Source organism: Musa acuminata, chromosome BXJ3-7 (assembly GCF_036884655.1).
Source record: "Musa acuminata AAA Group cultivar baxijiao chromosome BXJ3-7, Cavendish_Baxijiao_AAA, whole genome shotgun sequence".
Classification (NCBI taxonomy): Eukaryota; Viridiplantae; Streptophyta; class Magnoliopsida; order Zingiberales; family Musaceae; genus Musa; species Musa acuminata.
The window spans coordinates 4,547,100-4,563,035 of NC_088355.1; the positions used below are offsets into that span (position 1 = coordinate 4,547,100).

Sequence of the window (15,936 nt, forward strand, 5' to 3'; positions counted from 1 at the left end):
TGGATGGGGGGAAGTGGAAAGGTACGTGAGGGTGAGGGCAGTTGCACGGCGACGTGGCCGTGCGGTATTGGCGGACAGGTAAGAGGGCTGGGGCCCTTCACAAGGTTCATGGCGTTGACCAAGTCAGCGAGCTAGAACGTGGGTATGACAATGGAACAGTGTCTTTAGTTTAAGAGGACCTGAGCACACCAAACCGTATTGCATTCACAAGAAGAAATTGCAAGATGCAACTCAAAGCTTTAAGAACCTGACAAACGAAAAAATATTCATATTCTACGAGAATATAAGATTGCATAGAGTGTCCAGCTTTTTCTCTTCCTTATATATGCTTTAGTAAATCCACTATTCAACTTCCTATTAAACTTGCATCGAGAGATTGCAAGGACTTGCCAGTGTATCCCAAGTAAGTTGGGTAAGAAAGATCAATTTGAAAAAACAAAAAAAAAAAAAAGGAAAAAGAAAAAAACAACAGCTGGTTTACCGAATGATCTTTTGTTGCGATGCACTAGGGGTGTGAGCAGATCAGGAGAGGAGAGATTGATGCACTGTTAAATCTTGAGACCACTCAAAGAGCGGCCGAGTCCATTGCAGTCTTCCAACTTGTGCATCTCTGACTCGATGGTCTTAGCAATCTTGATTCCCTCGGGATTTGGCTCAGGCACGTCTACGTGAAAAGATCCTTGCTTCAATGGTGCGATGAATTCTCGGCTCGGTGCTCGCTGTTTGATGTAGCTGTAGAGCTGCTGGTGGAAGGGATGGTCAAAGGAGAAGCAGTCATCGGATCCAGAAGACGAGTGCCGAGATGAACCAGAACCTTCTCTCTTACAGAAATGGGGAAGAGAGGCATAATCCATTATCTACAGTGACGAATCGACCAGACTTGTCAGTGTCAGTAACATAAAATCTGATCAATAAAAGAAAAGCTAAGCAGTTACTTACTTTCAACAACTCATCTCTTCCACAACCTTGCAGTACCTGCACTTTCCTTCTTGTCCTCTCTTGCAAGAGAGGTTTCACAACCTGTGAAGAGAAATCCAGAAATGCATAAAGTTCAATGCTTATTGCAAGAAAGAGATCAACTAAGCAGAGACAATTGTAAAAGGAAGATCATTCATTGATGTGTACCTTCCAACAAGCCGAAAATACATATGGAACATTAACGATATAGTAAGTTTCCGTCTTCTCTGGGTAGTTTAGGTCATCGATGGTAGATATGATGGTCAATAACTGCACTCAATAATCAAACAAAGTGTGATGACAGTCGTGGTGAGTTAATCAAGCCACCTGTTTTATAAATGTCTCAAAATAAGAAAAAATATAAGAAATAATCTACAATTCAAATAAAACATAGCAAGTGCATTTCTAAATTTCTACAGACTAATGAAACATCACTATTTGGCATATGTCCTGCCCAAGACAACAGAAATCTAAGCAGTTCGAAACATGTGCTGAGATAGTGCTCCTGGCAATGCCTAAAAGGTATTCCTTCAATTAAATCCGTATCAAAACCTCTTAGGAAAATTCTTGGCTATGCAGTGTCAGAACATCCGAAAGGTGGAAATTTTCAGGACAACTGATAGTCCCATCTCGAAAAGCAACTAAGATCAGTCCATTATTTATGATGTCAATGGTAACTGTCTTAAGTATTTTGGACCACCGAAGAGGATTCTCTAGATGCAAAATAATAGGCTATGAGGTTATTTTGAGCCATCATAATACAAATCCAACCTTATCAGCTCATAGATAATACACATAATATGGGACTACTGAGTTGCAAATGATGATTTAGATTCAAAATCATGTGAGTTAATAAATCCAACACAGATGCCAAAATTTTGAAAACATAAAGAAAATATATGAAGAAGTACCTTTATTTGACTTAATGCTGAAAGCTTCAGGCCAGACATATCTAAAACCTTAACACATGTGCCAACATGCCGCCCATACTTCTTAGTTGCCGCAGGCTACAGGGGAAATAAGGTAATAGGTAAATGACATCATATTTTAAATTGTGTAAAGCTAGTAAACTCTGTAAATTACAGCTCACCAAAATTACACGATCCCGGTATTCATTCAATTGAATATGTGACTGCACATAGTAGTTCACCTATGTTCAAGTGATACCCAGATTATTAAAACGAACAGAGAAAGATTTAGCTGCTATAAGTATCTGGAGAAAAACAATGTAATTTTGAAGCACATATATTTAGCAAAGACTGCCATCTTCTGGCCAGCCAGAAAGCAAATTATACTCACTGCTTATTGTAATTTGCACTGACAAACTTATGTAGCAAGTGTGCACTAAGAGAGTTTCTTCTACCGAACATATTGGTTAATCCAAAAGGTAAAGTAATTAAGATAAATAAATGCAGGAACTGTTTCCATTCCATGCATGTTCTTTAAGAATTTGTTCATCAGCATGTCTCGGCAATAATAGTATTATCTTGCACATGAAAGTAATAATGTCAATAAATCTGATGAGCCTCATTCAGTCTCCCATTTGACCTACTTAGATAGCCAAAAAGGTGTGCATAAATACCTTATATATATACATGCAATATCACTGGCAAAACTCCCTATAACTTCTCAGAAACATAAAGGAGCCTGTCTCATTTATGATATTACGCATATGACGAATCTAGAAATGATCTCTTAGATTAAGATCAGTTGTCCCTTATTATCTCCTCCAGCCTCTCCCAATTGGTCACCACTGTGACCAAGCAATGCAGTGGTAGCACCTGAAGTCTTATATCGACACGAACGGCACGGAAACATCAAAATTTTGAAGACTGATGAAGAACAAAATTTGATTAAGAGGTCAATTAAGCAGCTATTAACCTAGACATCAATGATCTATTATACGGAATCTTACAAAACTTACTGATGCTTTATCGTATGTGCTAAGGCCAACGCCTATTGCAAAAACAGGGTGACCCTGTCCAAGGTAAAGATTTGAAGTTATAAGAAGATAATAAGCTATAATACACCACTCACAGAAAGGTGTAGGACATCCTCTGTGTACAAAGAGAAGACTTACATCCTTTGTGTATCCTGGCATTCCTATAAGTTGTGAATCACGAATCCCTCTATATAAATCAGCTGGAATTATAGGTTTCTGCATGGAGACAATAAACCATTAGAAAACAGTAGACAATATTTTTAGATTTAGTAAGATTGGCACTTTAAGGCTAGCATGCTAATGATGTTATTCATTCCTTTTGGAAGCCTCTTCTTCTCCATTAAATGTCCTTTAATGACCATAATAAATTTGTTTGTACCAATGACATGGACTCGCTTATGAAAAACCCAGTTCGTGCCGAAACTAATAAGTGGTTCTTTTCACTGGATTTGAACAACGCAGCAGATGTGTTCTCACTACAGAATTATATGTTTAGAATATTTAAGTCTTATATTATGATTCTATTGATCACTGGTTTGTTATGTCATGGAGGATATACTGAGGTATGATCTTAGGTGGAACTCCAGAAAAGATTAGTATATTCATTTGGAACTCACAGCCAAAATATCATCAATATGATTTTGTTTCCTCCAATTTAAACAGTCCACCAGCTGCAACAGACATGGACAACTTGAAGTTTAGAATAAACAACGTTCGAATGCACTAAACAAGAGAATCAAATACAAGTAACCGATGTACAGAATACCATGTTTTGTGCTTTAGAGATATTCCACTCTCTAGCTTTAAGAAAGCGCACCAAAGTTTCAGTTGGATAGCCCTGATGGATATTCTGCAAATTAAATGGCAAATGTAAAGAGCCATGGTACATATAATCAACTCATGAAGCACTTTTATCGTAGTTTTTAAAAAATGAAAGAAAAAGTTTATTATATCAAATCGCATACGTGACGCTCACACACAAACTCGAACCTAAGACCAATCACTTATGCAACAATGCACAAACCAATCCGGATATCTCAACAAAGACACTTTTATCTTATTAAGCTTCAAATGAGCACAACCACAAAGAAAAGCGACAAAACTTAATGGATCAAAGGAGAAAGTGAAGAGTAAAAGAAAAGGATAATCACAATATACCGCTTCATTTTCTAAAAGATATACAATAGAATGTAATTTATCTGTGTTCCATCGTAAAGTTTCTAGTCACGGTCTAGATGGAGCTCAGCTAAATAACTGCAACCGTGGCTCTTAGATTTGTTTGTAGCAGTCCAACGACCTGCACTTTCTTAACATGGACATTGAAATGGGTGATGCAATCAAAGTTGAAGGATACTAAAAGAAGAATGTTCATAGATTAAGCTAAGAGGATATAATGTCATTTCTAGCATGATTATGGAATCACAAGGAAAGGCTAGTTGACACAGCAGAGAAAATGATCTTTGACATCCAATGCATTATCAGGTCTTTAATATAAGAAAATGCCTTGCTAGTACCAATAAGTTACCATGGAAGATTCAAACACTATGGAATCTCCTGTTTAGAATTTATTCAAATTTCCTCTGCTGCACTAGGAAGCTTAGTGTAGTACTAGAAATCCGTGCTAGGACAAATTTTGCAAGTGTACAGAGACTGCCATTTCATACAGAAATTCTTTTGCCGTCATCTACTGGAAACTAAGACCTCATGAGTTTAATTGCGACCCGTATCCATTTGATGTAAAACCAAACAACAAAGGCGACCATCATAAAAGATCATGAGCGATTGAGCTCACATTTATCCTAGGACTAAGCTCATGAATGATGAATCTAAACCCGATTAAGGCGAATGACAAAATTGATGGACATCCTACCGACTCCAAGAGCAACCTCCTTTCGGACACTAGATTGATTCAATCTCTCATCTCAATAATCATCAGAAAATGAACTCATTCCTTTTGATTTTGAGGGCAAGGAACCTTCTTTCTGAAGCATCTAACCAATAAAACCGTAACACATCCTATGCTAACAATTACAGTCCGAAAGGGCTCTCAAATCAAGTACCGTCAGTCGCTACAACTCCTGTGCATACACCAAACACCCGACGAAGCAGCATGACAAGCTCAATTCCACTTTTGTACTTCTGCTACTCAATAAAATTTGAGGATCCGATGACTTTAGCAGCCACTACAACTAAAAGTTTTCAGTTATGCACTCATTAACTCATAGAATCCACGCAGATCGTCCAATTCGAAGCAATTAAGAAAGGATCCACACAGATCTACCGTGTCCCCGGGGCCAAACCTGAAATGTGATCTTCGACGGCTCGTCCACTGCAAAATTCCAAACCCAAAAACCGAAGTAAGGATCACGGTGAAACAAGACATCCAGAAATCGCCCAAAATCAGATAAAAGAAGCGAATGGAGTAGATCGGGAAGAAGGAAGAGGACCTTGGCCGATGAGCGCGGAGAGCTGCTTGACGGCGTCCTGGGAGGCGATCCCCATTATGCCAGGGATGGATCCGGGCGACAGGACGAGGGATTCGAAGTCGAGGGGAAGTAGGGAGAGAGCACAGAACACGGGCGGGGCTCCAATTCGCCTTCGCTCCCACTCACCTTCGAACGCTCATCTTTTTCAGTTTATTTATAAATCGACAAAAAAAAGGAAAATAATTTTAATTGGGATTTATAGATTAATCAATTATTTGTGTGTATATTATATTATTTAATGTGCAGTCTTCCGAATTAGTTACCGTTATAAATCCAAAACCACATCGAGTCGCTTATAATCACATGATAGATATTTACAGGTTGTCTTTTGCAGATTAGTCCCTAAATGAAATATTATTTACAAATATATATATATATATATATATATATATATATGTGTATATATATATATATATATATATATATATATATATATACACATATATATATATATGTGTATATATATATATATATATATATGTGTATATATATATATATATATATATATATATATATATATATATATATATATATATATATATATATATATATATAGTTTTTGGATAGTTTATGACCACCATGGCTTATAAGTAAGATTTTAGATTTGGCAATGATATATGTATAAATGCTAAATTAAAATTTATCAGGATAAATATGAAAAGAAAATTAAGGGATAAAAAGAGCAATTTTTCATGTTAATGCTGTTTTTGATTTAAATAAATTGAAGAAAAAACTACTAGTAGTATTCATTGCTTCTAAGAAGTCAAAATGAAAGCGGAATTTAATTTAATTTCATGTTTATTCTCACTACAAGAATTTGGAGTTTTTATGGTGACCTTAGTATAATATAATTGAAAAAATAATAATTTAGGAGAGATAATCTAATACACAAATTTTTTATTAATATGAGATAGAATTAATATATACCGTCTTATCTTTAGAGAAATTATTTCTATAAACTTAAACCAAGTTGAAATGAGTTAAATTTAGTATAAATTCTTATCGCTTTATTAAATCAAATATAAGATTTATTTTATAAAAAATAAATATATTCACTTGAGGCTTCCTATTACACCTTAACTAAACATACTAACACAAAATAATAATAATAAAAACTTGAACTATATGCCCCTACCATTAATCTCCATATTTTGAGTATTAATGTAAACTTCAAATGACATCAATAGCCATAAAAAGTCCTTATGATGATGAAATTATTAGGGCTGAAAATGACCTAAACAATATACATAATTATAAGCCAAGAGGTATAAGGTACATGCTATACTAAAATTTATTGAGGAGGATAAAATTAATGAAGGTGTGTTTCCAATGAAATTAGATGAACATGTGCAAGTGGTGCAAACCAATAGATGCACTTCTGAGCCACAGACAATGTGAGGTCAGACTGTCCCCTGCTTTTGTGTGTAGGAGATGCACTTGAGAGACAAAAAAAAAGCAGTCAAAAAACATTTTGTAAACACCACCACCTCTCTTGTTGAGTTATTAGGAGACCCAAAGGGATGAGTTGAGGTGGCATTGGCATGTTCCCTTGGAAAGCATAAAAAATGAATGGATCATCTAACAACACTTAGTGCCATATTGTTTGTGTGTGTGAAGCATTTCCCTCTGTTTTTAATGGAGGAGCAACAATGGTGTGATGTCCTTTGAAGCTTTTTATTTCAAGGAATTGGTGACTTGTTGCATCATCCATCCATTATAATTTCTAGGGTTCCATTCAGCTGATAAGAAACCACATGAAACCACTCAAGAGGGTGATTATGTTATAACCTTTACACTTTACAAATAAAGTAATTAATATCAAGATTTCTCTCTCTCTCTCTCTCTCTCTCTCTCTCTCTCTCTCTCTCTCTCTCTCTCTCTCTCTCTCTCTTCTTTCTCTTGGAAGAACAAGATTGAATGCATCAATCAGGACTCCTTTTTTATTTAAGAGAATAAAAAAATAAATTACATTAAAAGTCTTTTAAATAAATATCAAAGCATAAAAATGGATAAGATAATCTTCCATGATTCAGTAGCTTGCTTGTCATGAAGAACATATTTGTATGATTTGGAACCAACTAAGATCCCATCATGGAAGCAGTTGTTTCAGCATCACTGCAACAGTAATTAAATTTCTTGAAATAGTGGTTGGGGATTTCAAGTGTTCAGTGATTTGGAATCCATTAATATTTAAGTGGCCATATGTAGACAAGATAGCAACAAGTGTTTTATATTGGAGCACCATGTTTCATGTGTGATGCTGCTATTCTTGTTGGATCTGATGTGCTGCATGGGATTGATGTTGATTTTGCCTGTTGAGAGTTAAATTGGTTTGTTAATCTTTAAGACTCTGCATCCAATTGTCAATAAACATGCCAAGTCACATAAAATAAAAATTAGATTCATTTCATATGGAATTAAATTAAGAGATTTGCATTCTCATATTCTAAGGAAAAAAAGGGGTCAAATTACTCTTTAATAGACCTATATAAAGAATAAAATACATAAAGTAATATATTGGATAATTTAGAACTTCTCCTTTTTTTTACATGTATATCCTTGTAAATGTAAAAATAGCATAATTACCATTATAAATAGTAATAATTAATTAACTCAGATTATCAACCTCTAACAACAATCAATATTAATTTATTTGAATTAAAAGGAGTATATAATAAAAAAATACTTAATTAACCTACTGTAGTTAACACTAAGAAACTACAATGGCTAACAGTAATAAATTAATATTGATTGACTCCAGGAGAAGTACATGTAGTTCTGTCATTATGATTCAAAAGAAAAGAAATTAAAGGGAGCTTCAGAGTGGCCAAGAAATGACTCTGTTGACTGTAGTAGGGCAGAGGAACAGGAGAGATATGAAAGGTAATCCATTGACTCTTCACCTCCATGATCACAAGTCAACCACCTCAGTCACATTTCCTTACTCCTACACCTTGGTTCAGTCGCTCATATCTCAGGAAGTGTGAGCCATGTATGTGTATGTTCCATGTCATATCTCAACTTGCAGAAGAAGACAAAATGTCCACATCAAATCATGTTACTTGTTTATGATCATGCCTTTTGATAAAGTTGAGAGCAATATAACTTCAGCTAATGCTCCATGGTAGGTTGCCTCAGGAGGATTACATGCTGACAACTGGGCTATCTGTGATACTGATCCAGTGAGAAAGGTGCAAGCTTTAGTTATCCACTGATATCCATCACTAGATCAACTTAATCATCTCCTGACATGACATGGCTCAGAGGAGCTTATTCGTTCCCTCATTTGCTGCAAGTAACACACACTAAGAATGCAGAGATTACAGAGGAGAAATATGGTGCAGTAGTATCAGATGCAGGGGTTGCTTTACAGATAGCTTTTTGTTTTCTTAATGTTTGAATCAGTGAATAGGACATTTTGCATTCTTCTTCTGCATGACACTTTATTCACTGAGCTCTCATGGCATATTTTTCTACTGGTGAGTTGTGACACCAATGCAGAGTGTGCCTTTCTCTGATACTGGTTGTTCTCTGGTGGCTCTTCCACTTTGTTTCCATTTTTGCTGACATTGATGAGCATGTTGGTGGATGCCTTGTAATGCCTTTTATTCTCTCTCTCTCTCTCTCTCCCTCCCTCTCTCTCTCTTCTCCACCACCTTCCATGGTGCTTTGATGAGGTTTATGGCAAGTCAAATTAACAATGTCAACTCCCTCCAGGGACCCATTCTTGCTGCAGGAGAACTCCCAAGACATGGCTATGCTTGTGTTCACCAGTTTCTGTGCCTGCCGGACCACACAAAAAAGGAAAGAGAAAGTAAACATAAATCAAAGTGGGAGAGGAAGAGAAGAGGGCTTGAGCCTTCATAGGTGTGAGTTCATTCCAAGGGGATGGATAGAAGAAGAGACGGCTGATAACAGCAGTGTCTCTAAATGTACAGAGCAATGTTTTCTTGTAGGATGTACGATTAAATTAATCTTTTTCGGGGTTTACCTAAAAAATAACATATTTCTCCCTACAAACTTTAGTTTTAACATACATATATGTATATATACCCCTCTAAATATTTAAATGCTCTTCTCGTTAATTAAATCGAACTTAAATAGTATTTTTAATATTTTTTAGAGTTGAGCCATGTGCAAATAAGATTTTCTAATACCATATTGTATTCATCTATTATCTTAAAAATTATATCCACAAACACCTTCTTAAAATTTATAGAGATCCTTCGATGGGACTAATTATTTGGATATCGATTATATCAAATACTTATAAAGATAAAAAAAATATACATTCAGGTATAATTTTGACGAGAAGCTTATTATTCGAAGCCTCAAATTTATTATTGACAATCTCATTATCTTTTAAAAAATAATAAAAATATTATTTTATTATTTACAGCTTTAATATTATTGATCTTATCCATTTATTTCTTCTCTCATATCACTCCTTACGGACATCGTCGTTTGTCGCCTATGATGTTCGATGACAACATTGCTTATCGTCACCATTGATTCTGTTCGTCACCCTTTTCCTCAAAAAAAGAAAAAAAAAAAAGAGAATAAAGAAGATGTTTACATATATTTGTAACAAAACAATTTCGAAATATTAATTTTTTTTTGTAAAAATATATTTAAAAAATTATAAATAATAAAGAGAGAATTAGCAATAGTAATTTCACTATGAAAAACATAGTAACTTGGACACCCTAAAACTGCACATGAAGAATTGTATAAAGACTTATACAACGTTGGACTAGTGTGGCTATATAGAAGCCGCAAAGAGACAAGATACACATAAATATATATTGAAAATATCAGCTACATTTAGATCTCATCTTATGACTGGTCACAAAGATGGTGACGGTATATTCACTCAAAATGTTATCAAAATTCCTTTATTTTATTTCTCTTTGAATCTAATACAAATTGACACAAAAAAAAAACCCGTTGGCATCACTCAGCAAAAGATTGCTGTCATGCATCTCTTTGGCTGCAAGAATCTCGTACTAAGTATGCTGGTCCTGCAGGAAATAAGAATGTGTACTAAGAGAGCTCTGAAATCACACGATCACATTTCTCTTCCAAAATTTTCACAGCTTTCATGAATAGCTCTTCTGGCGAGAAAGCTCCAGTTGATTCAATGGTAACTGCACAGAGTTAAGATGGATGATAACCAAACAGATTCGTTCAGAAAAAAAGAAAAAGCAAATGAAGCAACAAACATTTTGTAGGAAAATTTGAAGACCTTCAGTTGTAACCGCGGAAAAAAAATACAAAGCCTTGACTCTGGGTTGTGCTTCTTAATTTAGTTATCTCATGTTTTCAGTGGTCGAATAACTCACATAGCAAAAGCATAATATCAGTTCATAGCTGCAACTCTGAGAGCAGCCATGGTACTTACAGATGAAGTGGTCTTTGACACGTCTCAGTTCCACAAGTTCTTCATTTACCCCACGAACGCATTCTCTGCATAATGTACAGGTACGTGAGTTCGCTACCACTGCCTTCTTCTCACCTGTTCAGGAACAAAAACATTCGACCGATGAACACAAAACATAGAGAACACAATTAATCACAGCATCCTGATGGAATGGATGCTCAACACAAGAAATTTGCGAGCTTGCTCAGAGACAAGTCACAAAACAAGGAATATCACATTCCTGAGGTGGCTAATGAACCTGGACAATGTTATCAACACCAAACACGTACAGCATGCTAGTCTGAGCCATAAAAATATACGATATCACAATGGACAGTTGACTACCAAATTAAAACCCTAGTTAGCACACATCTTAATATGTGAGTATATTTGTGATGCAAGCAGCTACAATTTAACGACAACAGGTTTAAAGATTATCTACAACATCTGACGTTAAACTTTTTAAAAGAAAGAGACAAATAAATGGTGAGGCCCTTGTGAATGTTCTGGATTGTTTTATCTCCTTTTTCACTTTTTCCTCGCCAATGGAAACATGATTCGTTGTGTTTGTCATGGGGTCTTGCTTTGCTAAATGTAAGTGTTAAAAGGTCTTGTTGAAGTATTGGCATCACATAACAGGAGAACAATTAAAAGAAATCAATACCAACACTAATACCTTAGCAACTAAAACACCAATCGTGCCAGCAGCTAGACACTTCGATATCAGACATGAGAAAGAGGAAAATTGTACTGACCATTCCCAAGGTCTTCAATGTCAAAGACACCAACTGGACATTTCTTTACAAGCTTTTCAGCATCATCACCTTTTACTTCTTTCAATATTACAACCTAATAGAGAATATTAATAAGTATATACTTCTTATTGATGCAAGTTAAAAATAACAAAGGTTCATTATTCACCTCAGGGAGCATCCGGTACCATGCTGTAGCCACAGGAGACCATTTCGCATGTACTTTGCCCATGCCTTTTACAGCATGTGCTTCAAGCTCAATTACCTAGAAGCCAGGTGTCAATAGAAAAGGTCAATATTTGCATATTTAAGTTTTATTTAAAACAAGACAATTCAACTCGCTCGTAGTTATAAGATTTGTGGTAGTGGTAAATGATAAGCATAAGATTCTGAATATCAGACAGTAACTCTAATGGGAAACTACACCAAAAGGAACCTTAAGCTTCAGCATTCTAGGTATAAAAATCAAACTATACAAACTACTAGCCAAAACATTGCTTGACAACATCAACTACTAGCACAGCAAAACTTCAAATTTGGTCTCTAAGGTGTGTGGCAAAACAGAGTCATCATTATTCAATTTCTTTGCACAAAGCATGATATTTAAATGTCCACACTTTTATGGAGACCGCTATGGACCACAAGCAAAATGCTAGTTCATATATGCCCCGAGTACCACATAGTGAAAACCAAAAGGAACACATCAAGTAGTCAAAATCATGCTTAGTGGCATTAAGAGAATAAACTGCAACTATGCAAAAGAATCTTAAGGCTGAAAAGACAGAAGATTGGAGAGAATGATAATTACATGGATTCAACTGAATATCCAAAAAGAATAAAAAATCAGAAACATGAGCTCTGTAGGTCTAAAGAGAGAATTACACAGTAGATTTTAGTGCAGCCATCATAAACTTATTTACATTTAATTTACTCATGTGTGCCAAAAATTCCTTTAGAACACTCAACAAGCCCGAACATCCCAAAACTGGTCATACCAAATTTCAAGAGGCTATAAATACAGTATAAGCAGACTGAAAAGGTTATCAGCATTTTCCTCAAGACACAGTCACCAAAGAGAAAATTGAACCAAAATCATCTTATCTAATGCTAGCGCAACTATCAGAATGCATCTCACTTCCCATATTATTTCTTGTACAATACCAGTAATTTGTATAAATAAAAAGCAAAAACGTTTTGTACACAAGAACAGTTGGCCACATCCAAGAAAGAAATAGTACCTGTCCTGGCCCAAGCTTGGCAAGAATGATATCATCAAACCTTACTCCAAGAGGTTTTTTAGAGAATTCTGGCATGGAATCTTGACTACAGCTGAATGATGTATAGCTTTTTGCTTTTGCAGAACTGTCATAAGTGGTCATTTGAAGTTCACTGCCATTTGGCAGCCACTTCAATTGATCTGACTTCACTGCATTTGAGTAACCAAGACAGATCACAATTACAATCCAAATAATGAAGCACTAATTACTCAAATTTTGAATACTGTAAATGCCCAATAGCATTGTAGAAAATGTAAAGGTCAGGGAGGAAAAATGGTAAAAGCTAATAGCACATTTGAGATTTTCAACATGGAAAGAATTTGGTTTCCAAAAAGAGAACACAAGACCCGGGTCTATAAGATTGTATAAAAACCTAGAATACGGTGCAAGCACAAGTCCAACCATAATGCAAGAACAAATAAAAGAATGCTTGAACCATATGTTGATTAAGACGTCAGAATAATACCTGTAACTCGTGAACCGCCCTTTTTACATGATACATCCATCTTATAGACAATAGTATTCCGTTCATTTGGAGTGTCATTTTCTATAAAGAAAATACATTCAAATGGATTAAGGATACATACAAATGGATGGCCAAATCAAAACATACATTTATTTTCACAAACCTGAGAGATATTCAAATAGTCTCGGGTCAGCATTAAGTGGAACAAGGCCCAGCCTGTGGGCCAGCACCTCATCTGCTATCACTGATGTGTTATTGACCATGAGGACCTTCTCGATAGCCATACTAGGGACCTGGAAAGAATTTTGATGACAATCATTGTACCGAAGGCTAAACAAAATTCTAGTGCAAATTAAGCAAACATCAAAACACAGGAACTGAAAAGCAGCATAAAATAAAAGTACAAGCATGTAAAACTAAAATTTGGATAGCTAAGGCGGACAGAAACAAGGAATAAGAAAGCAGAAAAAGTTCTTCAGATAATTTTGATGATCTGTTGATGCCATTCGTAACAACAAATGAGAGTTTGCTCGTCACTGTACCTCAGCGATGAGGATCCTCCTGAATGCATTTGCCAGTGAAGCATCAATGCCAACCATATCAAATTCAATCTCATCCTCAGTAAGCCTGACAACTTCAGTCTTAAAGTTCTTGCAGAACTTGTTTGGTCCCATACTATTGTCAACTCCAATCGATGCATAAGCACCAGAGTACTGAATGCCTTCTGTCTTCAGATGCAAATAGAGATGTCATGCATGAAGCACATCAGTGATACAATCATACAGTGAGATATTAAGTGAAACCAACCACTAAATGAACAAGAAAATCCTGAACATGTGAACCTGTGTAATGAGTATTACTGCAACAATCTTCTTTCAACAATAGAAACAGGTATAAAAAAGTATGAAATTATTTTCCACATCGTTAGTTATAAAATTGTTTATTATTCTAAAGCGTTGAGTATTAAAGCCCAAAAAAATCACTCCAGATTACAAGCCATTGAAGAAATGGCGAGCTGCAAATGGAGAAGGATTAGGACAAGAACATCACACTTCTGCAAGTATAAACATAAGCCAAGAAATGAAGAGGCAAGTTTTAGAGAAATACAGAATCATAGAAGACCAGAATCAGAAACGTAAACCAAAGTAGAACCAGTAATCAGATGCAGATTGTCATGCAGATTGTCATGATGAAGCTGCCAAACTGTGAAGCAGGAGCATTGATCTCTTATCTGATTTTGTTTACGATTTTTTTTCCTAGAATCATGGACATATATTCAGAAAGTCCAAATATATAAGAAGACTAATGAAAGATCGCGTCTAGTAGAAACGGAGCCGCAAGAAGCCATCTTTCTATTGAAATCACGCTAAATGTGACCCTTTGTACATTTCAAACGATCGTCGAAAGGAATATTACACAAACAGGGCAAAAATCTACATAAGGCCGATAACAATTCGATCCTCTTATTCTCTTTGTGATGTGTGTCAATGCCGCAGCCATGTGCATAATTATTTTAACACTGACGCACGGAGTCATGAACAGGAAACACTGATCATCTTTCTTTTACGATCCGTGAAAAAGGCACACAAAGCAGGAAAAAACTCGTGCTTGTTCGTCACGGCGATGCGCAAGTAACCAACAGCGGATTAAGGTAAGCCTTACATGGATCGGGGCGTCGGCCTTGCAGACGACGCGGGTTCGCTGGAGGTGGAGGTGCTCCGGCAGCTGCCCCATCGGCACGTCGGGCATATCAAGCGCCGATACTTTAGTCGACGACGACATGTCTCCCGCTGCTACCACCACTACAACGAGAGAGAGAGAGAGAGAGAGACGATGGCAGGTTGTCTTATTAGGGTTTTGCCGCTTTGGACGGATGGTTTTGGAGGCAAACGTGGATGTCGGATTCGGGTGAAATCAAAGCAGGTCCGAATAGTGCCCGACCCGCTCTGTGAGGGCCCGAAGATTAATTTTAGTTATATTGGCAAGTTGGCATTCGTGTATATTTTTCTATATTTTTTAGGAATAAAAAATGTTAATTTAATGAACATATACAGCAAATAAGCTCATGTTTTGTTGAATATGTTTAAATGGATAGTAGACTTTATTATTATTATTATTATTATTATTATTTATTATTATTATTATTATTATTATTATTTCTGATTATTTTTCATTTAATTCATATTAATGTTATAAGCAAAATAAAAGGGGGATTTAATAAGTATCCTCAAACAATATTTGAAAAAATCATCTGAATTTACATATTTTACATAATCGTTAATTATTAAGAACTTATACATTTGATAGGAAATAAGATATGTAAACCTTGATCCGCTAATCCACCCAATTGTTCACTATCACCTATATATCCATACGATGGAGACAGTTATTCTTATATCATGTGATGATATTAGAGATATAGTGGAAGTTCTCGTTTGAAAATAAGTTTAGTAATTGATTCACTTATGAAATGTTGGATGATTAATAATACCTTATTGTTAGACAACGATTTTGTGGTCCGTCTAATCCTTAGACTTAAGACATCAATAATGTCATGTATGAGTATTCAGCTCTTTGATACTGTAGTTAAATGTTTGAATGTTCCAAATTTAACACAACCGATAAAGTGGTAGTCAA

The 15,936-nt window shown here is 35.7% G+C and overlaps 2 protein-coding genes across 4 annotated transcripts; both read right to left on the reverse strand.

Moving 5' to 3' along the window:
* Window positions 1-248: 248 nt before the first annotated feature.
* Window positions 249-5,531, reverse strand: LOC135582178 (SEC14 cytosolic factor-like). 2 transcript variants are annotated; one of them, XM_065158075.1, is made up of 11 exons: window positions 5,347-5,530; window positions 5,200-5,228; window positions 3,666-3,749; window positions 3,517-3,570; window positions 3,038-3,115; window positions 2,882-2,935; window positions 2,048-2,107; window positions 1,869-1,964; window positions 1,126-1,227; window positions 940-1,020; window positions 249-857 (listed from the first exon to the last, which is right to left on the reverse strand). In XM_065158075.1, exons 1-11 carry the CDS (start codon window positions 5,399-5,401, stop codon window positions 549-551), a joined length of 1,002 nt encoding a protein of 333 aa, XP_065014147.1. In that variant the 5' UTR covers window positions 5,402-5,530; the 3' UTR covers window positions 249-548. The 2 variants fall into 2 exon arrangements, with proteins under 2 accessions (XP_065014147.1, XP_065014148.1); XM_065158076.1 differs by lacking the exons at window positions 3,517-3,570; window positions 3,666-3,749 and having other exon boundaries at window positions 5,347-5,531.
* Window positions 5,532-10,251: 4,720 nt separating this feature from the next.
* LOC135642217 (uncharacterized) lies at window positions 10,252-15,125 on the reverse strand. Of its 2 annotated transcripts, none has more exons than XM_065158176.1 (9): window positions 14,962-15,125; window positions 13,842-14,027; window positions 13,463-13,592; window positions 13,300-13,380; window positions 12,795-12,982; window positions 11,726-11,821; window positions 11,560-11,653; window positions 10,787-10,900; window positions 10,252-10,532 (listed from the first exon to the last, which is right to left on the reverse strand). In XM_065158176.1, the coding sequence occupies exons 1-9, from the start codon at window positions 15,079-15,081 to the stop codon at window positions 10,429-10,431; spliced, it is 1,113 nt and encodes a 370-aa protein (XP_065014248.1). In that variant the 5' UTR covers window positions 15,082-15,125; the 3' UTR covers window positions 10,252-10,428. The 2 variants fall into 2 exon arrangements, with proteins under 2 accessions (XP_065014248.1, XP_065014249.1); XM_065158177.1 differs by having other exon boundaries at window positions 13,842-14,023; window positions 14,962-15,090.
* Between the last annotated feature and the right edge of the window lie 811 nt (window positions 15,126-15,936).

What these genes read in the sequence shown, in the direction of transcription:
- LOC135582178 (XM_065158075.1), bottom strand. Translation starts at nt 5,401, where the DNA reads ATGGGGATCGCCTCCCAGGACGCCGTCAAGCAGCTCTCCGCGCTCATC. An exon ending in CGTCGAAGATCACATTTCAG is followed by an intron (nt 3,750 to 5,199) that starts GTTTGGCCCCGG and finishes TTTAATTTGCAG; the next exon opens with AATATCCATCAGGGCTATCC. An exon ending in TCTCTAAAGCACAAAACATG is followed by an intron (nt 3,571 to 3,665) that starts GTATTCTGTACA and finishes TGTCTGTTGCAG; the next exon opens with CTGGTGGACTGTTTAAATTG.
- LOC135642217 (XM_065158176.1), bottom strand. Translation starts at nt 15,081, where the DNA reads ATGTCGTCGTCGACTAAAGTATCGGCGCTTGATATGCCCGACGTGCCG. An exon ending in GGGCGGTTCACGAGTTACAG is followed by an intron (nt 12,983 to 13,299) that starts GTATTATTCTGA and finishes ACTCAAATGCAG; the next exon opens with TGAAGTCAGATCAATTGAAG. An exon ending in TGTCAAAGACCACTTCATCT is followed by an intron (nt 10,533 to 10,786) that starts GTAAGTACCATG and finishes AACTCTGTGCAG; the next exon opens with TTACCATTGAATCAACTGGA.